The following is a 26,129-nucleotide window of genomic DNA, read 5'->3' as shown; positions in this document are numbered from 1 at the left end:
CGGTAAAGAGGCAGCGCCTTTTCACCGAGGCGAGAAATGAATCGACTTAGGGCGGCCAAGCAACCAGTAAGCTTCTGGACATCATGCACACGCACAGGGCGCTTCATTCGGAGTATAGCGCCTACTTTCTCTGGGTTAGCATCGATTCCTCGTTCGGAAACAAGAAAACCGAGTAACTTTCCGCCTGGAACTCCAAACGTGCACTTTGATGGATTGAGCTTGATATCATACCTTCTGAGGTTGGCAAAGGTTTCAGCAAGGTCAGTCAGTAGGTCGGAACCTTTACGTGACTTGACCACAATGTCATCCATGTATGCTTCCACATTCCGACTGATCTGAGTGAGCAGGCACTTCTGAATCATCCTCATGAATGTGGCTCCGGCGTTCTTCAAACTGAATGGCATGGTTACATAACAGAAGCACCCAAACAGGGTGATAAAAGTTGTCTTTATTTCGTCGGGCCCGTACAGACGGATCTGGTGGTACCCGGAATAGGCGTCTAAAAAGGACAAACACTCGCACCCTGCAGTCGAGTCGACTATCTGATCGATGCGAGGGAGAGGGAAGTGATCTTTCAGGCAGGCCCGATTGATATGCTTGAAATCAATACACATACAAAGTGAGTCGTCTTTCTTTGGGACCATGACAACATTGGCTAACCACTCGGAGTGATAAATCTCTCGGATAAACTCAGCTGCCAAAAGCCGAGCCACCTCTTCACCGATTGCCTTTCTTTTCTGGACGGTGGACCGTCGAAGATGCTCTTTAACTGGTTTCACCTTTGGGTCGACTCTCAAATGATGCTCAGCCAGTCCCCTGGGAACACCCGGCATGTCAGAAGGCTTCCATGCAAAGATGTCCCAGTTCTCACGGAGGAACTGGATGAGCGCTTCTTCCTATTTGGAGTCGAGTGAGGTTGAAATGTGAGTCGGAGCAGCATTGGGATCTGTCGGGTGAATGTGAATCGACTTCGTTTCACCAGACAACTGGAATGCTGAATCTGTGGCTGGCTTCTTGGCTCGCAGCAAGTCACTCGGATCTGCATTTTTCTGGTATTCTTGCAATTCTACCACGGCCATCTGGGCATCGGCGATCTTTGAGCCCTTCTGGAAGCACTCTTCAGCCTTCTTCCGATTACCAGAGATAGTGATCACTCCTCTGGGACCAGGCATCTTCAGTTTGAGGTACACGTAACATGGTCGAGCCATAAATCGTGCATAAGCTGGCCTGCCCAGAATTGCATGATAAGCACTTTGGAAATCCACAACTTCAAACGGCAACTTTTATTTACGGTAATTTTTAGAATCACCGAAAACCACGTCGAGTGCAATCTGACCGAGGGATGCAGCCTTCTTGCCTGGAATGACCCCATGGAAACTCATATGGCTTTCACTAAGTCTGGACATCGGAATGCCCATTCCTTTCAACGTTTCTGCATACAGTATGTTCAGACCACTGCCACCGTCCATCAGGACCTTTGTCAGTCGAGTGCCTTTGACCACCGGGTCGACCACCAGTGCTTGCCTCCCAGGGGTGGCGATGTGCGCTGGATGATCAGACTGGTCGAATGTAATGGCAGTCTGCGACCACTTCAAGTAACTGGGTGTCGCCGGAGCGACCATGTTCACTTCCCTGTTGATGACTTTCAATCGACTTTTGCTCTCAACGTCAGCAAAAATCATCAGAGTGGAATTCACGTGGGGATAACCATCGTCATCCTCTTCCTCATCCTCAGCCTTGTCTGCCTCCTTCTCTTTTTCCTTGGGCTGTTTCTCTCGGAACTGCTGGATTAGGAGCCGACACTGCCGAGTGGTGTGCTTCGGGTAAATGAAATTACCTTCTTCATCTTTTTTTGTGTGGATATGGCACGGCAAATCCAACACGTCATTTCCATCTTGATATTTTACTTTCTTGGGGTTCCACGGCCCTTTGGGCTTCCCCTTGAACTTTCCTTGAACCACAGCCAAGGCTTCACCTGGAGCAGCTGGCTCGGCCTTGCGCTTCTGTTTCCGACTGGAGTTTCCTCCTCCGGCTTCGTGGGCGACTGCTTTGTGCTTGCCACTCCGGATCCGCTCTTCTTCTTCACCATTGGCATACTTGGTGGCAATTTCCATCATCCGAGCCAGAGTCATATTTCCTGTCCGGCCAAATTTCATATTCAACTCTCGATACCTGACGCCTTCCTTAAAGGCACAAATTGCCTGATGATCTGACACATCTTCTACTGTGTGGTGCAGGGTGATCCATCTCTGGATATAATCCCTCAAAGTTTCATTCGGTTTCTGAACACAACACTGCAACTCTGTCAAACCTGCCGGCCGTTTGCACGTGCCCTCGAATGTTTTGACAAACACTCGGGCAAGATCTTCCCAAGTATAGATGCTGCCAGGTGCTAACTGATTTAGCCACGCTCTAGCCGAGCCCTCTAACATCAGAGGAAGGTGTTTCATGGCCACTTCATCATTGCCGCCACCAATCTGGACAGCCACTCGGTAGTCTTCAAGCCAAGTGTCAGGCTTGGACTCCCCGGTGAACTTACTAACTCCATACGCCAACCTGAAGTTGGGGGGAATCACCGTAGCTCTGATAGCTCTGCTGAAGCACTCTGGACCAGAGACATGCACCCTGTTGCTGGTTTGTGGACCTCCATCATGGCCCTCCCGGTGAGCTCTGTTTCTGTCGACCAAGCCCTGCACGAGAATAGATCTCGCATCAAAGCCTGGCTCCCTGGGGTCGATTGGAATACCTCGCCCAACACCATGAGGGCGTCTGTCTTCATGCCGCCGAGGCACGTACGACCCGCTCCTCGGGGGAGGCGTGGGCACTCGACGGCGATCATCACGATCGACTCGGCGGTCATACTGCTCTCGGTTTCTGTACTGATCTCGTCGATCCCCACGTCCCTCACGCCTCGGAGGCAATCTTGGGCTATGGGCCGACTGAACTGTGTCTGCCATCACGGATCTGCTGTGGATCCTATCCCGCGACTGAGATACAACTGTATTCTGCTCTCCCACCGCCCGGAGCAAGGCTCGGATCTACACCAGACCTCGACCAGCTTCTGACTGGGAGGGTTGGATCGACTCCGCTATCCGGGCAACAGCAGCTAGATTCTGGATCGGGGTTCGGTATACCTGAGTTGGAGGTGGAAAAAGTTGGCGTCGACTGGACTCAGGAGCATGTTGTCGAGCGCGATCGTCGAGTGCACGCTGGAGGTTCTCCAGTCGAGTGCGCTCAGCCAGATTGGCCAAGCGCGCCTGCTCCAAGGCCTGGGCCTCGGGGGTTTCTCCAACTATAGGAGTGTGCAGGGCATCCATGTTCCGGCGACGAAGTTCTTCCCTCTGCTGCGAGGAGAGAGGTTCGGGGCGGTACTCCTCGTGAATGCGCGACGGATCACCGTTCCCATCACCTCCGTCTTCACGATTGAAGCTAGGAGGACCGTGTGGTCCATTTACCATCAGGACTTCCGCCACCGAGTCACTGATGTCGCACTCGGATGCGGTCTCTACGGAGCCAGTCGACAGATCGAACATGCCGTAGAGAGATTCGTCGGGCTCGATCGCCGCGACTTGAGGGGTGGCCCATTGGCGGGCCACCACATGCTTCACCCACCGTTGAAGCCTCGACCGACCGGTGCGCTTGCTCCGGCGGGTCGTAGGGAAGGGGAAAGCTGCTGGAGTCGACTGGTACTGGGTCGACGGTTGCCGCAGGAGGACGCCGCGGACGCACGCGCGAAAGTGCACCGCCCCGCGGGCGGGGAGTGCGTCGGTGTCGAGTGGTGCCTCCTGGAGCCAAGCGGAGTCATCGGCGACAAACACGAGCGCGCCGAGACGGATCTCGCGGCCCTCAGCCAGACCTCCGCCTGGAACCATGATGAAGGGGATTGGAAAAATTGCAACTTCTCCAATAAGTTGCTAAGACACCGGCCCCACGGTGGGCGCCAACTGTCGTGGTCCTAAGACTGACAGTAGAATAGGGGGTAGGAATATAGAGGCAAGATCCTAGCTATGGAGGAGTTGTACACACGAGTTTACGAGTTCAGGCCCTTCTCGGAGGAAGTAACATCCCTACGTCTCGGAGCCCTGAGGCGGTCGATGGAATATATGTGTGTGAATTACAGAAAGTGCGAACCCCTGCCCTAGAGGAGGGGGTGGCTTATATAGAGTGCGCCAGGACCCCAGCTCCCCTCCGTTACACAGGGTTCAATGTTCATAAAGGAGGGGCGTTACTGGTAACGTCTGCAGTAAAGTGTTATAAATGCCCATAAAGCTATGGTTTAAGTCTTGACCATTGCAGAGTGGAGAGTTTCTCATCTTCTAGTGGTCGAGTGTCTTCAAGGTGGTCGAGTGTCTTTAAGGAAGTCGAGTGAGCACATCTTCATGGTCGAGTGGATGATGTTTTCTCTTCGACTGCTTCTGGTTCTTTGTAGAGATGTCCTTGGGGAGGGTATGTTGGACAGATCCATGACCCTACCCTAGGTACATAGCTTCATCACCGGCCGAGGGTGCCCCTCGCTGCACGTCCGCCTGAACACGCCTCCTCGCCGCATTCAAATGCCTCCATTAAACCACGTGGAAGCTGAGGAACCTACTCCTGCCACATGTTCGTTTTCGAGTGAGCTGGCATTAAACACAACGCTATGCAAGCTCCCCCCCTCCGTCCGCTATATAAAGGAGGCCAGACGCCGGGCAAGAATCACACCATCAAGTCCGCCACTCCCCATCTCCTCGAACCATCATTGTCTCCACCCTTTTGATGGCACCCGACGAGCAAGAAGAGTAGTTCTTCGGCATAAAAGCCTAGCCCGCCGGATACGAGTGAGGTAGCTCGCAGCTCCACCTCCTCGCCTAGCCTGGCCGGCACACCGGCGCGGGGGGGGGGGGGAGGGGGGAGCATGACGGCATGAGCATCATCGCTGCCGTATAGTACACCATGTCGTACCACGTCTCCCATGCTTTCGACCGCGCCATCTGCCGTCAACGCGCGTGTAACCTCACCTTGCCGATAGAGAAAGAAGCTGGCTGCACGGAGATCGACGAGCCTGTGGCCAACACATCCGCATTTGTGGCCGACATTGATGGAAAGTAGAAGATAGGAAGGCTGCCGCCGCTTGGGTCCCAGGAAGGCTACCGCCGGCGCATCGTCAGCATGTACAACTGGTGACCTGTCCGGTTCTTTATCTTAGACCATCCTCGGCCCTCGCTTGGGCTCCATGGAAGCGGAGGGCCCCCCTTCCCCTTCGGCTGAAGCACCCTTTTTGCCACTCCAATGAGCGGCGCAGTCAGACATAGGGAAGATACGGTGTAAGAATATACTCTGGGGCTCCCGGCAGTCCAGTGAGCGGGCTGTCGGTCATGGGGAAGACAAAGGTGAAGGAAATATGCCCTAGAGGCAATAATAAAGTTATTATTTATTTCCTTATATCATGATAAATGTTTATTATTCATGCTAGAATTGTATTAACCAGAAATATAATACTTGTGTGAATACATAGACAAACAAAGTGTCACTAGTATGCCTCTAATTGACTAGCTCGTTAATCGAAGATGGTTATGTTTCCTAACCATAGACATGAGTTGTCATTTGATTAATGGGATCACATCATTAGGAGAATGATGTGATTGACATGACCCATGCCATTAGCTTAGCACCCGATCGTTTAATATGTTGCTATTGCTTACTTCATGACTTATACATGTTCCTATGACTATGAGATTATGCAACTCCCGTTTACCGGAGGAACACTTTGTGTGCTACCAAACGTCACAACGTAACTGGGTGATTATAAAGGTGCTCTATAGGTGTCTCCAAAGGTACATGTTGGGTTGGCGTATTTCGAGATTAGGATTTGTCACTCCAATTGTCGGAGAGGTATCTCTGGGCCCTGTCGGTGATGCACATCATTTAAAGCCTTGCAAGAAATTCAACTAATAAGTTAGTTGCAAGATGATGTATTACAGAACGAGTAAAGAGACTTGCCGGTAACGAGATTGAACTAGGTATTGAGATACCGACGATCGAATCTCGGGCAAGTAACATACCGATGACAAAGGGAACAAACGTATGTTGTTATGCGGTCTGACCGATAAAGATCTTCGTAGAATATGTAGGAGCCAATATGAGCATCTAGGTTCCGCTATTGGTTATTGACCGGAGACGTGTCTCGGTCATGTCTACATTGTTCTCGAACCCGTAGGGTCCGCACGCTTAACGTTACGATGACAATTTTATTATGAGTTTATATATTTTGATGTACCGAAGGTTGTTCGGAGTCCCGGATGTGATCACGGACTTGACGAGGAGTCTCGAAATGGTCAAGACATAAAGATCGATATATTGGATGACTATATTTGGACACCGGAAAGGTTCCGGGTGAGATTGGGACAATACCGGATCACCGGGAGGTTATCGGAACCCCCCAGGAGGTATATGGGCCTTATTGGGCCTTAGTGGAAAGGAGGGGAAAGGAGCAAGGGAAGGGGCGCCCCCCAAGCCCAATCCGAATTGGGAGGGGGGTCGGCCCCCCTTTCCTTCCTCCCTCCTTCCCCTTCCTTCCCTCTCCTACTCCTAATAGGAAAAAGGGGAGTCCTACTCCCTGTGGGAGTTGGACTCCCCCTAGGGCGCGCCACCCTCCTTGGCCGGCCCCCTCCTCCACTCCTTTATATACGGGGGCAGGGGGCACCCCATAGACACAACAGTTGATCATTGATCTCTTAGCCGTGTGCGGTGCCCCCCTCCACCATAGTCCTCGATAATATTGTAGCGGTGCTTAGGCGAAGCCCTACGACGGTAAAACATCAAGATCGTCACCACGCCGTCGTGCTGACGGAACTCATCCCTGACACTTTGCTGGATCGGAGTCCAGGGATCGTCATCGAGCTGAACGTGTGCTAGAACTCGGAGGTGCCGTAGTTTCGGTGCTTGATCGGTCGGGCCATGAAGACGTACGACTACATCTACCGCGTTGTGCTAACGCTTCCGCTTCCGGTCTACGAGGGTACATAGACAATACTCTCCCCTCCCGTTGCTATGCATCACCATGATCTTGCGTCTGCGTAGGAATCTTTTTGAAATTACTACGTTCCCCAACAGTGGTATCAGAGCCTAGGTTTTATGCGTTGATGTTATATGCACGAGTAGAACACAAGTGAGTTGTGGGCGATATAAGTCATACTGCTTACCAGCATGTCATACTTTGGTTCGGCGGTATTGTTGGATGAATCGGCCCGGACCGACATTACGCGTACGCTTACGCGAGACTGGTTCTACCGACGTGCTTTCCACATAGGTGGCTGGCGGGTGTCAGTTTCTCCAACTTTAGTTGAACCGAGTGTGGCTACGCCCGGTCCTTGCGAAGGTTAAAACAGCACCAACTTGACAAACTATCATTGTGGTTTTGATGCGTAGGTAAGAACGGTTCTTGCTAAGCCCGTAGCAGCCACGTAAAACTTGCAACAACAAAGTAGAGGACGTCTAACTTGTTTTTGTAGGGCATGTTGTGATGTGATATGGTCAAGACATGATGCTAAATTTTATTGTATGAGATGATCATGTTTTGTAACCGAGTTATCGGCAACTGGCAGGAGCCATATGGTTGTCGCTTTATTGTATGCAATGCAATCGCGCTGTAATGTTTTACTTTATCACTAAGCGGTAGCGATAGTCGTGGAAGCATAAGATTGGTGAGAGGACAACGATGCTACGATGGAGATCAAGGTGTCACGCCGGTGACGATGGTGATCATGACGATGCTTCGGAGATGGAGATCACAAGCATAAGATGATGATGGCCATATCATATCACTTATATTGATTGCATGTGATGTTTATCTTTTATGCATCTTATCTTGCTTTGATTGACGGTAGCATTATAAGATGATCTCTCACTAAATTTCAAGATAAAAGTGTTCTCCCTGAGTATGCACCGTTGCCAAAGTTCGTCGTGCCCAGACACCACGTGATGATCGGGTGTGATAAGCTCTACGTCCATCTACAACGGGTGCAAGCCAGTTTTGCACACGCAGAATACTCAGGTTAAACTTGACGAGCCTAGCATATGTAGATATGGCCTCGGAACACTGAGACTGAAAGGTCGAGCGTGAATCATATAGTAGATATGATCAACATAGTGATGTTCACCATTGAAAACTACTCCATTTCACGTGATGATCAGTTATGGTTTAGTTGATTTGGATCACGTGATCACTTAGAAGATTAGAGGGATGTCTTTCTAAGTGGGAGTTCTTAAGTAATATGATTAATTGAACTTAAATTTATCATGAACTTAGTACCTGATAGTATCTTGCTTGTTTATGTTTGATTGTAGATAGATGGCCCGTGCTGTTGTTCCGTTGAATTTTAATGCGTTCCTTGAGAAAGCAAAGTTGAAAGATGATGGTAGCAATTATACGGACTGGGTCCGTAACTTGAGGATTATCCTCATTGTTGCATAGAAGAATTACGTCCTAGAAGCACCGCTGGGTGCCAGGCCTCCTGCTGGAGCAACACCAGATGTTATGAACATCTGGCAGAGCAAAGCTGATGACTACTCGATAGTTTAGTGTGCCATGCTTTACGGCTTAGAATCGGGACTTCAACGACGTTTTGAACGTCATGGAGCATATGAGATGTTCCAGGAGTTGAAGCTAATATTTTAAGCAAATGCCCGGATTGAGAGATATGAAGTCTCCAATAAGTTCTATAGCTGCAAGATGGAGGAGAATAGTTCTGTCAGTGAGCATATACTCAAAATGTCTGGGTATAATAATCACTTAATTCAACTGGGAGTTAATCTTCCGGATGATTGCGTCATTGACAGAATTCTCCAATCACTTCCACCTAGCTACAAGAGCTTCGTGATGAACTATAATATGCAAGGGATGGATAAGACAATTTCCGAGCTCTTCGCAATGCTAAAAGCTGCGGAGGTAGAAATCAAGAAGGAGCATCAAGTGTTGATGGTCAACAAGACCACTAGTTTCAAGAAAAAGGGCAAGGGGAAGAAGAAGGGGAACTTCAAGAAGAACAGCAAGCAAGTTGTTGCTCAGGAGAAGAAACCCAAGTCTGGACCTAAGCCTGAAACTGAGTGCTTCTACTGCAAGCAGACTGGTCATTGGAAGCGGAACCGCCCCAAGTATTTGGCGGATAAGAAGGATGGCAAGGTGAACAAAGGTATATGTGATATACATGTTATTGATGTGTACCTTACTAGAGCTCGCAGTAGCACCTGGGTATTTGATACTGGTTCTGTTGCTAATATTTGCAACTCGAAACAGGGACTACGGATTAAGCGAACACTGGCGAAGGACGAGGTGACGATGTGCGTGGGAAATGGTTCCAAAGTCGATGTGATCGCGGTCGGCACGCTACCTCTACATCTATCATCAGGATTAGTATTAGACCTAAATAATTGTTATTTGGTGCCAGCGTTGAGCATGAACATTATATCTGGATCTTGTTTGATGCGAGACGGTTATTCATTTAAATCAGAGAATAATGGTTGTTCTATTTATATGAGTAATATCTTTTATGGTCATGCACCCTTGAAGAGTGGTCTATTTTTGATGAATCTCGATAGTAGTGATACACATATTCATAATGTTGAAGCCAAAAGATGCAGAGTTGATAATGATAGTGCAACTTATTTGTGGCACTGCCGTTTAGGTCATATCGGTGTAAAGCGCATGAAGAAACTCCATACTGATGGACTTTTGGAACCACTTGATTATGAATCACTTGGTACTTGCGAACCGTGCCTCATGGGCAAGATGACTAAAACGCCGTTCTCCGGTACTATGGAGAGAGCAACAGATTTGTTGGAAATCATACATACAGATGTATGTGGTCCAATGAATGTTGAAGCTCGTGGCGGATATCGTTATTTTCTCACCTTCACAGATGATTTAAGCAGATATGGGTATATCTACTTAATGAAACATAAGTCTGAAACATTTGAAAAGTTCAAAGAATTTCAGAGTGAAGTTGAAAATCATCGTAACAAGAAAATAAAGTTTCTACGATCTGATCGTGGAGGAGAATATTTGAGTTACGAGTTTGGTTTACATTTGAAACAATGCGGAATAGTTTCGCAACTCACGCCACCCGGAACACCACAGCGTAATGGTGTGTCCGAACGTCGTAATCGTACTTTACTTGATATGGTGCGATCTATGATGTCTCTTACAGATTTACCGCTATCATTTTGGGGTTATGCTTTAGAGACGGCCGCATTCACGTTAAATAGGGCACCATCAAAATCCGTTGAGACGACGCCTTATGAACTATGGTTTGGCAAGAAACCAAAGTTGTCGTTTCTGAAAGTTTGGGGCTGCGATGCTTATGTGAAAAAGCTTCAACCTGATAAGCTCGAACCCAAATCGGAGAAATGTGTCTTCATAGGATACCCGAAGGAGACTGTTGGGTACACCTTCTATCACAGATCCGAAGGCAAGACATTTGTTGCTAAGAATGGATCCTTTCTAGAGAAGGAGTTTCTCTCGAAAGAAGTGAGTGGGAGGAAAGTAGAACTTGATGAGGTAACTGTACCTGCTCCCTTATTGGAAAGTAGTACATCACAGAAACCGGTTTCTGTGACACCTACACCAATTAGTGAGGAAGCTAATGATGATGATCATGAAACTTCAGAACAAGTTACTACTGAACCTCGTAGATCAACCAGAGTAAGATCCGCACCAGAGTGGTACGGTAATCCTGTTCTGGAAGTCATGCTACTAGATCATGATGAACCTACGAACTATGAAGAAGCGATGGTGAGCCCAGATTCCGCAAAATGGCTTGAAGCCATGAAATCTGAGATGGGATCCATGTATGAGAACAAAGTGTGGACTTTGGTTGACTTGCCCAATGATCGGCAAGCAATTGAGAATAAATGGATCTTCAAGAAGAAGACTGACGCTGACGGTAATGTTACTGTCTACAAAGCTCGACTTGTCGCAAAAGGTTTTCGACAAGTTCAAGGGATTGACTACGATGAGACCTTATCACCCGTAGCGATGCTTAAGTCTGTCCAAATCATGTTAGCAATTGCCGCATTTTATGATTATGAAATTTGGCAGATGGATGTCAAAACTGCATTCCTGAATGGATTTCTGGAAGAAGAGTTGTATATGATGCAGCCAGAAGGTTTTGTCGATCCAAAGGGAGCTAACAAAGTGTGCAAGCTCCAGCGATCCATTTATGGACTGGTGCAAGCATCTCGGAGTTGGAATGAACGCTTTGATAGTGTGATCAAAGCATTTGGTTTTATACAGACTTTTGGAGAAGCCTGTGTTTACAAGAAAGTGAGTGGGAGCTCTGTAGCATTTCTGATATTATATGTGGATGACATATTGCTAATCGGAAATGATATAGAATTTCTGGATAGCATAAAGGGATACTTGAATAAAAGTTTTTCAATGAAAGACCTCGGTGAAGCTGCTTACATATTGGGCATTAAGATCTATAGAGATAGATCAAGACGCTTAATTGGACTTTCACAAAGCACATACCTTGACAAAGTTTTGAAGAAGTTCAAAATGGATCAAGCAAAGAAAGGATTCTTGCCTGTGTTACAAGGTGTGAAGTTGAGTAAGACTCAATGCCCGACCACTGCAGAAGATAGAGAGAAAATGAAAGATGTTCCCTATGCTTCAGCCATAGGCTCTATCATGTATGCAATGCTGTGTACCAGACCTGATGTGTGCCTTGCTATAAGTCTAGCAGGGAGGTACCAAAGTAATCCAGGAGTGGATCACTGGACAGCGGTCAAGAACATCCTGAAATACCTGAAAAGGACTAAGGATATGTTTCTCGTATATGGAGGTGACAAAGAGCTCATCGTAAATGGTTACGTTGATGCAAGCTTTGACACTGATCCGGACGATTCTAAATCGCAAACCGGATACGTATTTACATTAAACGGTGGAGCTGTCAGTTGGTGCAGTTCTAAACAAAGCGTCGTGGCGGGATCTACATGTGAAGCGGAGTACATAGCTGCTTCGGAAGCAGCAAACGAAGGAGTCTGGATGAAGGAGTTCATATCCGATCTAGGTGTCATACCTAGTGCATCGGGTCCAATGAAAATCTTTTGTGACAATACTGGTGCAATTGCCTTGGCAAAGGAATCCAGATTTCACAAGAGAACCAAGCACATCAAGAGACGCTTCAATTCCATCCGGGATCTAGTCCAGGTGGGAGACATAGAGATTTGCAAGATACATACGGATCTGAATGTAGCAGACCCATTGACTAAGCCTCTTCCACGAGCAAAACATGATCAGCACCAAGGCTCCATGGGTGTTAGAATCATTACTGTGTAATCTAGATTATTGACTCTAGTGCAAGTGGGAGACTGAAGGAAATATGCCCTAGAGGCAATAATAAAGTTATTATTTATTTCCTTATATCATGATAAATGTTTATTATTCATGCTAGAATTGTATTAACCGGAAACATAATACTTGTGTGAATACATAGACAAACAAAGTGTCACTAGTATGCCTCTACTTGACTAGCTCGTTAATCGAAGATGGTTATGTTTCCTAACCATAGACATGAGTTGTCATTTGATTAACGGGATCACATCATTAGGAGAATGATGTGATTGACATGACCCATTCCATTAGCTTAGCACCCGATCGTTTAGTATGTTGCTATTGCTTTCTTCATGACTTATACATGTTCCTATGACTATGAGATTATGCAACTCCCGTTTACCGGAGGAACACTTTGTGTGCTACCAAACGTCACAACGTAACTGGGTGATTATAAAGGTGCTCTACAGGTGTCTCCAAAGGTACATGTTGGGTTGGCGTATTTCGAGATTAGGATTTGTCACTCCGATTGTCGGAGAGGTATCTCTGGGCCCTCTCGGTAATGCACATCACTTAAGCCTTGCAAGCAATGCAACTAATAAGTTAGTTGCAAGATGATGTATTACAGAACGAGTAAAGAGACTTGCCGGTAACGAGATTGAACTAGGTATTGAGATACCGACGATCGAATCTCGGGCAAGTAACATACCGATGACAAAGGGAACAAACGTATGTTGTTATGCGGTCTGACCGATAAAGATCTTCGTAGAATATGTAGGAGCCAATATGAGCATCCAGGTTCCGCTATTGGTTATTGACCGGAGACGTGTCTCGGTCATGTCTACATTGTTCTCGAACCCGTAGGGTCTGCACGCTTAACGTTACGATGACAATTTTATTATGAGTTTATATATTTTGATGTACCGAAGGTTGTTCGGAGTCCCGGATGTGATCACAGACTTGACGAGGAGTCTCGAAATGGTCGAGACATAAAGATCGATATATTGGACGACTATATTTGGACACCGGAAAGGTTCCGGGTGAGATTGGGACAATACCGGATCACCGGGAGGTTATCGGAACCCCCCGGGAGGTATATGGGCCTTATTGGGCCTTAGTGGAAAGGAGGGGAAAGGAGCAAGGGAAGGGGCGCCCCCCCCCAAGCCCAATCCGAATTGGGAGGGGGGCCGGCCCCCCCTTTCCTTCCTCCCTCCTTCCTCTTCCTTCCCTCTCCTACTCCTAATAGGAAAAAGGGGAGTCCTACTCCCTGTGGGAGTTGGACTCCCCCCTAGGGCGCGCCACCCTCCTTGGCCGGCCCCCTCCTCCACTCCTTTATATACGGGGGCAGGGGGCACCCCATAGACACAACAGTTGATCATTGATCTCTTAGCCGTGTGCGGTGCCCCCCTTCACCATAGTCCTCGATAATATTGTAGCGGTGCTTAGACGAAGCCCTGCGACGGTAAAACATCAAGATCGTCACCACGCCGTCTTGCTGACGGAACTCATCCCCGACACTTTGCTGGATCGGAGTCCGGGGATCGTCATCGAGCTGAACGTGTGCTAGAACTCGGAGGTGCCGTAGTTTCGGTGCTTGATCGGTCGGGCCGTGAAGACGTACGACTACATCAACCGTGTTGTGCTAATGCTTCCGCTTCCGGTCTACGAGGGTACGTAGACAACACTCTCCCCTCTCGTTGCTATGCATCACCATGATCTTGCTTGTGCGTAGGAATTTTTTTGAAATTACTACGTTCCCCAACAAAAGGGAACCGCCGCGGCCCACCATAGACTAATGTAGTATATCCGTGTCATGAGAGTGGAGCTCCGCGCAACCGTACTTGAACATAGTTTTACCTTTTTAGGAACTACTCTACAGAGGCGATCAGGAGGCGACATTTTGCCTTCCTCAACACCGGCGATGCTGGGGGTCCTCGTCCTCTACATCTGCCGCTTCGGCGGCAGGGGACGGGGACCCCAGCAGTTTCTCTCCGGCTGTGCATTAGGATAGGCTTAGTTTATTTCCAGAGGTGCTGCATCAATGGCGAGGACAACGCCGCGTCGAAATAATCTGCTTCTGCTCATCCCCCATATCGGCGTCGTTCTAATGGGTGGCGTTGGGGAGCAGGTGGCTCTATTTTCTTGCTGGTCTTCAGATCCGGTGAGACTTGTGTCTGATGGTCGACGCACAACACTCTCCTGGGTGACGTTGGTGTCGACCATTGCAGTTGTGTTTGGTCTCTTGCAGTGGGGTGCATGGATAGAAACATGGAGCGGTATTCCTCTTCTTCGATCATGTCGGATGAAGTTGACGGCATTGGGATCTAGTGGACACAGGGAGGAACCCCGGCCGACGTGCCACAAAGCCTCGGTCTCGTCGTCTGCGGCGGTCTGGTTCATCGGCTCGAAAAGCATCCTTGTATGTGAAGGTGCTCCTCTAGATCTGGGTATGATAGCAGTTCCCCTCTTTCTCAACGTTGCTTCAGCGGCGGAGGAGGACAATGGTGGGCGACGTTTCGGTATGGCACAAGATTCTGCCGAAGTAAAATTCTTCCACCGGAGTCTTTGGTGTAATATTTTAAGATATGTATGTATGTCTCTTATGATGACCAGATGTATACTCTTTGTAATCGATTTGTCTAATTTATGAAATATATGTGGTTATTTCATTTTTTTTTTACCTTTTTAGTTTAAATATGTCCAAAATACAACCGTTTTCGTCCGGTTTCTATGAAATCCGTCATGTTTAAATGAAATACAACCTTGTTTGCATGAACTTCATCCAGTTTATTGAAGAAGTGTTTGCAATGTATGCGGCTACGGTTGAATAGCGGCCTCTCACATTCATGTCCACAGTTTGGTCCCCCTGTCCGCCAACGGAGACAATTTGCAGTTGGAGATGCCCTTATTGTTGTTGACAAATATGCTCCGCCTGCTACCAGCGTCGCATGCCAACTTTAAAGATTTATAGTCCTCAACCAAACTGGCACATCCGTAAGATTTCAATGTTGCTCTCAATGTCGCCGGCCGTGGAATCAGAAAATAGACTAAACTGAACTGAGAATACACCGAGACTTCAAAAGTTGCGACCTTGTCACTGACACAGCAAAATCTCGTTTGCTTCTACACAACTTCCTAACACGATGAATGCTAATAAAACACGGGCATTCTGCAGCACATAAGCAAGGGCTAGTTTAACCATCTAACTCTAGTAATTAATTACCGACGATGCAAATATACACATTGACCGTGCAATCAGCACATCCAACGGATCTCGAGTGTTTGTCAATTTGGTGCTGCACACCCATGGCAATCGCTTCAGGCAAGAGACACCTTCTCCTTTATCATTCAGGATTTGAAGCATAGCATTTTCCTTCCACCGAAGTTCCTTCATTTGCAACACACAAAATTCAACATTAAGAAGCGAAGTAGAACACGCATAAGATGGCGATCCTATGCGTTCATTTCATATACATTTCAGAACAAAAGCATAACCAACCTCAACATGTCTAAATGCACGGTTTGGCAACATATTACGGTAAGACTACAATGTTATTATTCCCTTGCCACTACTGGGGGAGGGGGCAGTGTACTTTAGATCTAAAACACCAAGGGGTGCTCAAATCACCCTGGATTTTTTTTTACACAATTCACATTCTAGGTAAATTTGGTTATTGCAGACAATGACTCAAATTAATCGTGCCAAATTTCTATGAATGATAAAAAAATAGCTTTAGAAGTTGCTCCCTCTGAGTTCCCCAAAACTTTCCATTTCAGACATAGCAAGTAAGACTTTAAGAGCTTCGACAACCAATATCTCTTGTAAACAAGATTCAATAATTGGAAAGGTAACTTTATAATATAAGAGTGACTGGGTTATAACTAGTAGTGGTCAACGCTGCATTTTGGAGACCGTGCTTATGCCCAAAATGACAACTATTACAATACTGGAGGGAAGTATTATCAAAAAGAAAATTGATAATGAAGAAAAACTGAAAGTGTTGTATTTACTTACATCATAGAACATCCCCGGCGCTGTTTCTTTTTCTTCTTTTCTCTTTGTTTAGTTGGGGGCTGGATTACTACCTTGATAGCAGCATCAAACACAGCTTTGACATTCTGCATATTGCACAAGTGTAAGAATTTTCAGTTTACACAAACACTTTGAAGAAGAAACAATTGCTGCAGCGAGGGCATACAGTTCTCTTACAGAAAACTTTACCTGTTGTGTCTTTGAGCTGCACTCTATGTAATATAAAGCACCAACTTGCTTACGAAGTTCCTCCCCCTGTGGCAATAGCAAGCACAAAATTGAGTTTCAGAAGCCAGGTTGCATTATTCATCTCTTTGACCTTAAGGTCAAGGACATTCAAAGCTCACCGATTTATCAACAATCAACAACATATACAATTGAGATGTACTACCTGTGCTGTGGTAACGGGTATCATGCCAGGGTGGTCCAGCAAATAGTGCTTGTCTTCACGAAGATCTGCAAGCAACATTACAATTTGTGAATATTAAAACCATATTTAATTAAGGAATGATTTGTCGTAGATATATAGTGTTGGATAGTATTTCTTGTTGGCCTATTAGGCTTCCTACCCCCAGCAGCAAATGAATGGTTTTGACAGCTACAATGATCTTGCTAGAAGTGCATGATTAATCTCATAGAAAGTAGCTAGTTAAGGACGCAGGATTAGGATTTTTCTTGTGTGCTTCATCCATGGTTCGTAATCAATCATGGCAGAGTTTTTCATTATCACGTTTAAACACGACATTTCATGCAGTCCAATCCGTAAACGACCTTAAACCTTACCATATTTATTAAGCTTCACCAGACATACTATTTATTCAACAACTATTTGGATGATAGCTTCTGTAAGCTACAAAGTATCTGGCCCCCAACTACATGGATGATAAGCTGTCCACGCTACAAAAGATCACTATCAGTGGATTACCAACCAAACTAAATTCCAACCACGCCGAGACAAGGAGACGCCAACGAGTTACTACTACGTAACAGGACAAGATACACAAATCATGCCACCAATCCCACCCACCGCCCACCTATAAGCAGTTATTAAGCAAACAATAAGCTTTCACTGTCATCACAACTCACCCAGTTTTGTGCCTACCAGCACAACCGGCACGCCGGGCGCGTAATGCTGAAGCTCCGGTATCCACTGAAAGAGGAAACAACAAGGCGCAAAACATTCAAACCTCTTTGACATTTTTTTTCCAAATAAAAAGGAACAAGTCCTACTACAAAGGATGCTAGTAGAGCATTTCGGCACCTTCTTCATGATATTCTCATAGCTAGCTCGGCTCACGAGAGAGAAGGCAAGCACAAAAACATCAGCGCCGCGGTAGCTCAGAGGCCTCAGCCGGTTGTAATCCTCCTGCCCTGCAAGGATGGTACCATGTGAGCTCCCCCGGTTACCAAATGAATTCGTCAGAGAGTAAAATTTGCTGCTGCGATGTGCAGCTGAGGCAAAACAAAACCTACAAACCACAGGCGCAGCAGGGCAAAGAAAGCGGTCGAATCAGGGGGTGAGAGTTACCGGCGGTGTCCCAAAGGCCCAAATTCACGGTGGTGCCGTCCGCCACCACGTTTGAGCTGAAATTGTCGAACACCGTGGGTATGTAGTCCTGCCAAGGCCAATGCCCGTCAGAAAATTGAGAAATTGGTGTCTCAGGCGCAATGGAAAATCAGCCACGACGCTAATCCATCACAGAAAAACACGCCTCGAAAGCAAATTGGGAAAGATCCTTTGCGCGACAGTCTCCAATAATACAAAATCACCACCGGTACCGTACTGAAAAAAAATACCCTGAAATGGAACATATCTAAAGCTCGCGCCTTTGGCGCAAGAGCCGGCTGCAGGCTTGCAGCAACAGGGGGGGGGGGGGGGGGGGGGGGGGAGGGGGAGAGAGAGGAAAGATTTGGTGCTCACGGTGGGGAACTTGTTGCTGGTGTAGCAGATGAGCATGCAGGTCTTGCCGACGGCGCCGTCGCCCACCGTGACGCACTTGATGAACCGGGAAGCGCTGGACGCCATGGCCGCGCGCGCCTCTCCGAGTCCTTCCCCCGGAGGTCGAGGAAGGGGGGCGAGGGGAGGGGACAGAAGAGGGGTGGGGAGAGGAGCGGAGCGGAGCGGCGGAGCTCTTGCTGCGGTGGTGGTGATGGGGGTAAGTGTTTGGTGCGTGACTTCTTGAGGAAGTGAAGAGGGTCACATGCTTGGCACCTCACTGTACTGTCCCGAGAGCAGACAAGTAGAGGACGACCCCCGCTCCCTCCCTCCCTCCCTCCCGCTTGTCGTGTTGGTGCTACTGCGTGGCGGTGGGGGAGTGAATTGCAGCTCTAGGATAGGACCTGTGAATTCATTTATCATGATACGTATACGCATTTCAACAGGCAACTACGTATACGTATTTATCTATTTATCAAGAGTACAGTAGTTGATAAATGTGGTGATGTTGCAGTGAGTTCTAATGTGAAATTAGTGTATGATTGCACGATATATTGCTCTTCGTGCATAGACACGTATATATGATGTACAAAGGTGGACCACGGACCTCAACTATACAAGAAATTAGGAGGCGAGTCCAATACATAATATGCACATAACACATATAGATATTGTGAGACCTGTTGTAGTAATAAGATAATAGAGCGTTTCTACGAGCAAAACACTAACAAGAATTTCCTACTGTTCTTTGGAATAAAAGAATGATTCCCTAAAGCTGATTTGATATTATGTATGATCCGTGTGTTTGAAGTTTTGTGTATTTTCAATCACCTTTTCTGTGGTTCGCTTTATTAGTTTTCATACATGTAGGTTTTCTTAAATTCTCATGTACCAATTCATGCTCGTAGCATTTTTTTGCATAAAAGAACTGATAAAATAAATATAATATAAAGATGAACAATAATGCTTATCGTGACAAGCTAAATAGGCACCTAGCTGAACTTACTAATATTGGCGCGCTTATCTTTGTTTTGAAAAATGACACGCTATTGTGCGTAATTTCATGAAACGGCCTAGCTGACGTAGCTCAAATATTAAAACTTTAGTTGTCGCTCATAGTATAATGACTGCTTTAAAGCGGAACTGAAATGCTAAGTTTAGAACTGTGTAAAACAGAGTTGGCCGCTAGATAATACTTCCTCCTTTCCGGTTTATAGGGCTTATCTCAAAATTTTAGTTTTTCCATTTTATAAGGCTCAATTTGGTTGTTCCCCATCATATATTCAGACTTCAAGGTGCATTAAATCATTGCATGCAAGTATTAAGAGAAAACTGACCAATGCATGCACTTTGTGCATGCATGCATTGCAATTAATGCATTCGTAAACACAATTTTTTGAGAAAAACAAGAGCATTAATTGGGTGCTTTTGCAAACTATAAAAAATATTCCACCACTCATCATCTACCTTGGTTGGTGAGATTTTTGAATTGAGCCTTATAAATCGGAAAGGAGGGAGGGTTTGATCTTCGTTAGTCATCATCAAATCAGTCGCTTTTATGTGTTTCACTGTTGAGTGCTCTATCTTAGTTATGGAATACATGAAATGAATATGCACATCTTTTGAAATATATGCTATTAATTGCGTTTATATGTGTGTATGTATGTAACAGAATTAACATTCCGGGTGAATTGTATTCGCGGCCTAAAGCGGAAATGAAATGTTGAGTTCAGAACTATGTAAAATGGAGATGGCGGCTAGATAAGATATATGGCTTGATCTTCATTAGTTATCATCAAATCAGTTGCTTTTAATAATTTCATTCATTACTGAGTAGTCTATCTAGATTATGGAATAAATGGAACAAATACGCACATCTTTTCAGATATATCATATTAATTGTATTTATATTATGCGTATATGTGTCACATGAATTAGTATCCCAATTTAATTGTATTAATACTCCCGCCTTTTACAAATACTGGTAGTTTTCTTTCTTTACCTTTCGTTACTACTATGCATGACTTTTGACTACCATGTTCGGCCATATATGATAGCAAAAATTGCAGAATGTGTTTGGAAGGTCGATCCAGCGACATTATTTTCACATGGTTTATATTACACAACACATACTACATCCATGCTGCCTTACCATAGTGGACGAAGAGGATACTAGGAGTATACAAGGGATAACCCGAAATCTCCATAATTGCAACTAGTGCCGAAAGTGTCGTGGAAACTTGGGAGAAAAATGCGCCTCATCATAGCCAGCGATGGGAAGGACAAAAAAAAAGTTGCAGTAGTGTCAATTGAAAGGGGTGCTTTCAACTTTGAACCAATGTTCATACACAAAGTGATAATGTGTATACATCGTAGCCAGCGATAGTAGAAGTCTTCAACAAAAAGGAAAACAATGTGGTGATTTTTGCAGTTCTGGGTTGTAATGTGAAATTGGTATATTCTCATACCTGTTGCAATACATTTGGTGAGCGAAATCCTAAAGAAATTATCTTATTGTCGGTGTTTTGAGTAAAAGAATGATTATGTAAAGCTACGTTGATATTACGTAGGATCCATATGTTCGAAGTTTTAATGCGTTTTCAATCGCTTTTACTGTGATTCACTTTGTTGATTTTCATACATGTAGGTTTTCTTAATTTCTCATGTAGCAACTCATACACATAGCATAATTTCAGAAAACGAGAAACCTGGTAATAAAAAAATTATTATATGAACAATGATGCTTATCATGATAACCTAAATGGGCACCCAGCTGAACTTGCTAATATTGGTGCACTTATCTTGTTTTGAAAATAGACCTGACATTGTGCGCAATATCATAAAACAACCTGGCTAAACGGCTGTCGTAGCTCAAATATTAAAGATTTAGTTGTTGTCCATAGTATAATGACTACTCTAAAGCAAAACCAAATGCTAAGTGTAGAAGTGTGTAAAACAGATATGTTAGCTTAGATATCAGGGTTTGATCTTCGTTAGTTATCCGGCTACTTTTATGTGCTTCCCTACCAAGTACTAAACCTTAATTATGCAATAAATAAAATTAATATTCACATTTTTCTCAAATGTATGTTATTAACTGCTTTTATATTGTGTGTATATGTATCACAAGAATCAACATCCCGATTGAATCATATTGATACTCCCGCCTTTTACAAATATTGGTAATTTAATTTATTTTATCCTTCGTCAACTACCATGCATGACTTTTACAACCATGTTCAACTATATATCATTAAAAGTTCCAGTATATGACTAAAGTTTAAGTCAATTGAATGATACTATTCTCACATGGCTTATCTCTATGCCTTACACATACTACGTCCCATGTTGACCTACGTTGTTGATGGGTTGGGTACCAGAAGCCTACAATAGATAACCCGAAATCTCCAAATTTTCAGCTAGTGCCCAAAATGCCCCCAAAATAACAGGTCAATTTTTTTCAAAAAAGAATAAAGATTCAGGTCTAGCGTATAAAAGTTCATCAAAAGCGCAAAGCACATCAAACATATTAAAAATTACAGCGAGGTCTCTAGACCACCGAATGACCATTACCACCAAAAAAGTATAAAAACATGACATTATAATCATAAACCGGAGAGAACAAGTGCCAATTGTAGCCAGTGACGGATCAAAATTTTGCACTAGTGTCAATTAAAAAGGGGTTGCTTTCAACCTCTAAACAACGTTCATACACAAAGTGACAAAGGTTCCAACTAATTAATCACCTACGAGTCTTGGGCGGGAAGCAATGTGGTGTTCCTGGTCCGTTTGGTGATGTTTTAGATGCCCCTTGCGATCTTTGTCATGAGATGCTATGTTTTGCAACTCAAGTAAAGAAATTCCCGTCCTTCAGTAACACGTATAGTAATATAAAAAGGAGGTGGAATGGAATATGGCTGTCATTGTTTAGCATTTTTGTGTGTTTCCTGCCCTGCACATGAAATCCCCTTTTCACCCTTTCTCTTGGAAGCTTGCTCATAGTACCCTCGCACACGCTGTACACACCATGACCCCAATCATCAAATCATTGGTTAATGAGGCTCCCATCATTGCGAGGGTTAGCAGCGCCCTAGAAATGCCGCCGGTGAATCGTGTACAAGCTCGTTCTTTCCCGCATTTTTCTTTTAAAAAATACTTCCTCTGTAAAAAAAATATGAAAACATTTAGATCATCAAAATAGTGATCTAAACAATCTTATACTCCCTCCGGTCCTTTTTAGTTCGCATATAAGATTTGACTGAAGTCAAGCCTCGTAAAGTTTAACCAACTTTATAGAAAAAAAATACCAACATTCACAATCTGAAATCAATATCAATAGATGTGTCATGACTTAAAGTTTCATATTCTATAACTTTAGCATGGCAGATGTTGATATTTTTTCATATAAATACGGTCAAACTTTGTGAAATTTGACTTCAGAGAATTGTAATATGCAGAGTAAAAAGGACCAAAGGAAGTATCTATTTGCAGAGGCGGTAAAAACTACTCCCTTCGTCCTATAATGTAAGACGTTTTTTAACCTTAGTGTAGTATTAAAGAAATATCTTATATTATGGGACCGAGGGACTAAAAGTCATGCAGCTCTGCTTCTTCCCCTCCTGCATTTCCCCCATCTCGTTCGGTACATATGTGAAAGAAAAGAGGAACGGGTCACCCACCAATTTACTAAAGTCAAACGATGATGAAAGCACTCCTCGCCAATTTGTGAGGTCAAATCGTCATGACAAAAGCGTATCCCACCAGTCCACAAATCCGGATCACGGCAAAAGCATTTTATAGTTACCGTCTTGGCAATTCGGCATGCATGAGACCACTCACACACTCACCGCCTTTACTTGCCCCTTACGATGAGTAGAGAGTGATCAAATGCTCCACCGATGATGACATGAATAGTAAGTCGGGGGGATCGACCGGGGACATGTACGCTCAGACCGAGACGTGGCGTAGAAAAATGAACACCAAGTGCAACTTACACTTTGTTTAGATTAGATTAGATACATTACATTGGTCGACCGCGAGAAAAAATATGTCCGAGCGAGCTCCTGGTGCACGGAGACAAAGACATTTCTGAAATCGAATTCTGCTAGGTTCGCCCTTTGGTTCAAATTCTGCTACGCGTCAGCGAAATCCGTCAATAAAAACTGAACCAAACAGTACCAAAAGCATCTGGCTTCCTGAACGCACGCTCTTCCTTTTTGTTCGCTATCTCTTCTCTGGCCACCGTGATTAATTAGGACGGACGGACAAAGCTTGGATTTACATGGTGTGCGTGCGTGCGTGCAAGCATGCATGGCAGCTGGTCGTGTCCCTGGCAGATCGGCAACGCTTTCTGCTGATTCGTGCGCGTCTGCGTGCCCTCCGGCCTCTGCCGGCCCAAAACGGCATATAAAAGCATCTCCAACAGGCGTGCTAAATAAGCGTCGCGTCGTAAATATACCCACTTTAGCGCGGGCGTAACCCGGCGGATGGCTCCAGCGGCGCGCAATAACCGCGCGCGCGGTATAACCAGTTGGGCGCGTGGCAAGAAGCGGTACCTCGCGCGGTGTATTTGCGGCGCCCGCTTCCGCACGCGGCACACTCGACGCTCGCGCTGCGCTCTTCTTCTCCCCCTCCAAAGCCCCGCGCGCGCCGGTGCCGGCGACCCGCACCCATGGACGCACGCGTCGGCACCCCGCTCACCCCATCCTATAGCCGCGACCCCCCCGCCACCGCCGCCGCTGCCACAAACCCTAGCCCGGGTGGCGTTGGCCTCGCCTCCGCCGGAGCTCCTCCGACCAGCGGCCTCGCGCGCGGCCTCTTCATGCCGCTGCGGATGACCTCGGCGGCGGGTGGCGTCGCGCCAGCGCCGGCCCGAGCCACCGCCCCCTCCTCCTCAAAGCTCCCCAATGCGGCGCGGCCAAAGAAGGGCAAGACATCGGCGAAGAAAAACAAGGCGGCGGACGGCTCCGGCACCTCCAAGGCGAGGAGGAAGAAGCTTGCGGGGCGTGCGACGGGCGCGGCGGCTGCCGAAGCGCCGGCAAGCTCACTCGTTGAGCCGGCGGCCGGCGCGCACAACATGTTCGACGAAATGCCTCCAAGGTAAAAAAAATTCTAACTTTTCATTTTTTTGTTATTTTTTGAATGCATTCGTCACATATAGATAGCTTATTTGCATTGTGCAAAAAAAATTGTAGTCTCAATGATGATGCATACATGTCAACGATGGGTGTTGGCTCCAACAATTCGCATTGGTCTCAAACCAATGACATGCATTTTGAAGACCATGAGTTCGAGGTGGACGAGGAGGGTGAGGGCATTGTCGATGCACCGAAAGGAAGAGCGGGCAATTACACCAACGCCGATGACATCTTACTATGCAATACTTGGTTGCAAGTGTCGAGGGATCCATCCGTTGGAGGTGATCAAAGTAGAGATGTTTATTGGAACCGGATGAAGGAACACTTTGATGCTCACAAAGTGAGTGGAATTGACCGCTCCAACTGATCACTTAGGTCCCGGTGGTCGAGAATCAATTCGGATTGTCAAAGGTGGGCGGCCTGTCAAAAGGCGGTTGAAAAGTTGAACCCAAGTGGCACAAATGAGGACGATAGAGTAAGCGCCATTTCATCTTACATGTTGGTGCTAATTTGCTTTGTTTTGCTTGTTGTTGGTGCTAATTTGCTTTCTTTTCATGTAGTTCAGCATTGCGCAAAACTTGTTCAAAGAAGAGGAGAGGAAAACCAAGAAGGGGAAGATCAAGAAAGGAAGGGTATTTACTTTGCCTCATTGCTATGAAGTGTTGAAGGATGATGAGAAATGGAAGAAGCGTGAAGATTTGGATGATTTGCATTTGAGCGACAAACAGAAGCGAACAATTAAGTTGGATGATGATGATGAGGATGATGCATCAAGTGATGACGGCAAGAGAAGCCCCACACCCAACTCGGTTTCATACTCGAAGCCAAAGCGGACGGATGGGTGCAAGAAAGACAAAACTGAAAAAGAAGAAGAGGAAAGAAGATGATGAGCTCAAAAATGCTATGGAAACTATTGTGAAGGCAAGACAAGAAGCCAACGAGAGGTGAGAAAAATGGCAAGGACCCAAGATGCCGCGGCCAAGGAGAGGAGGTTGGCGGCCGAGGAGAGGAGGGTGGCGGCCAAGGAAAGGAAGGTGGCTTTGGAGGAGAGGAAGGTGAGCAATGAGGAGCGAACTAGGTTGTTGGAATGGGAGAAGCACTTGTTCTTCTTGGACACAACTAACCTCAATGCGGCGCAAAAGGAGTATGTCAATCTTGCCCAAGAAGAAGTCTTGATCCAAAAAAGAGCCATGGTTCGTGCAATGGGTGGCGGTGGCCTCGGCGCAATGGGTGGCGGTGGCCTCAGCGCCATGGGTGGCGGTGGCCTCGGCGCCATGGGTGGCATGGGTGGCTTCGGAGGTACCGTGGGCGGTTTAGGTGCAATGGGAGGCATGCCTGGCTTTGGAGCACCCCCCGACGCTATGGTCACCATGAGAGGCATGAGTTTTGCTTCTCTCATGGGAGGCATGGGTGCACCTCCAGCCGCCATGGGCGGAATGTCTTTCGATGTGCCTCCTCGCACACATTCCCATGAAGATGTCGTTGAAGATCTTGCCAACATCGTCGTAGCTTCACGTGATGCGGTGCGCGATGAGGAGAGGGAGGAAGATTCATTTTCGGAGGTGGAAGAATCGTCTTCCGAAGATGAGGACGAGGACGAAGACGAGGACGAGGACGAGGAATGATGTGTCTTTCATTTGTGTATTGAACTTAATTTGCATTTTGAACTTGGTTGGATGAACTTGTGGGCATGATTTTAAACTTGTGGGCATG

The 26,129-nt window shown here is 46.2% G+C and overlaps 1 protein-coding gene across 1 annotated transcript; it reads right to left on the bottom strand.

Moving 5' to 3' along the window:
- Positions 1 to 15,340: 15,340 nt before the first annotated feature.
- LOC123128393 (rac-like GTP-binding protein 3) lies at positions 15,341 to 18,586 on the bottom strand. The gene is made up of 8 exons (XM_044548378.1): positions 18,265 to 18,586; positions 17,872 to 17,959; positions 17,605 to 17,714; positions 17,430 to 17,493; positions 16,735 to 16,799; positions 16,533 to 16,598; positions 16,326 to 16,429; positions 15,341 to 15,698 (listed from the first exon to the last, which is right to left on the bottom strand). The coding sequence occupies exons 1-8, from the start codon at positions 18,367 to 18,369 to the stop codon at positions 15,659 to 15,661; spliced, it is 642 nt and encodes a 213-aa protein (XP_044404313.1). The 5' UTR covers positions 18,370 to 18,586; the 3' UTR covers positions 15,341 to 15,658.
- Between the last annotated feature and the right edge of the window lie 7,543 nt (positions 18,587 to 26,129).

The sequence above is a fragment of the Triticum aestivum genome, chromosome 6A, assembly GCF_018294505.1.
Source record: "Triticum aestivum cultivar Chinese Spring chromosome 6A, IWGSC CS RefSeq v2.1, whole genome shotgun sequence".
NCBI classification, from domain to species: Eukaryota; Viridiplantae; Streptophyta; class Magnoliopsida; order Poales; family Poaceae; genus Triticum; species Triticum aestivum.
Note: the sequence above shows the minus strand (reverse complement) of the source record. Positions and strands in the feature narration are given on the sequence as shown.

Bases quoted from the DNA above. Each gene is read 5' to 3' on its own strand.
- LOC123128393 (XM_044548378.1), bottom strand. From the start codon at position 18,369: ATGGCGTCCAGCGCTTCCCGGTTCATCAAGTGCGTCACGGTGGGCGAC. The intron at 17,715-17,871 runs GTAACTCTCACC...CCATCCTTGCAG, and splicing joins GGGCCTTTGGGACACCGCCG to GGCAGGAGGATTACAACCGG. The intron at 17,494-17,604 runs GTGCCGAAATGC...TTCCTCTTTCAG, and splicing joins ATGAGAATATCATGAAGAAG to TGGATACCGGAGCTTCAGCA.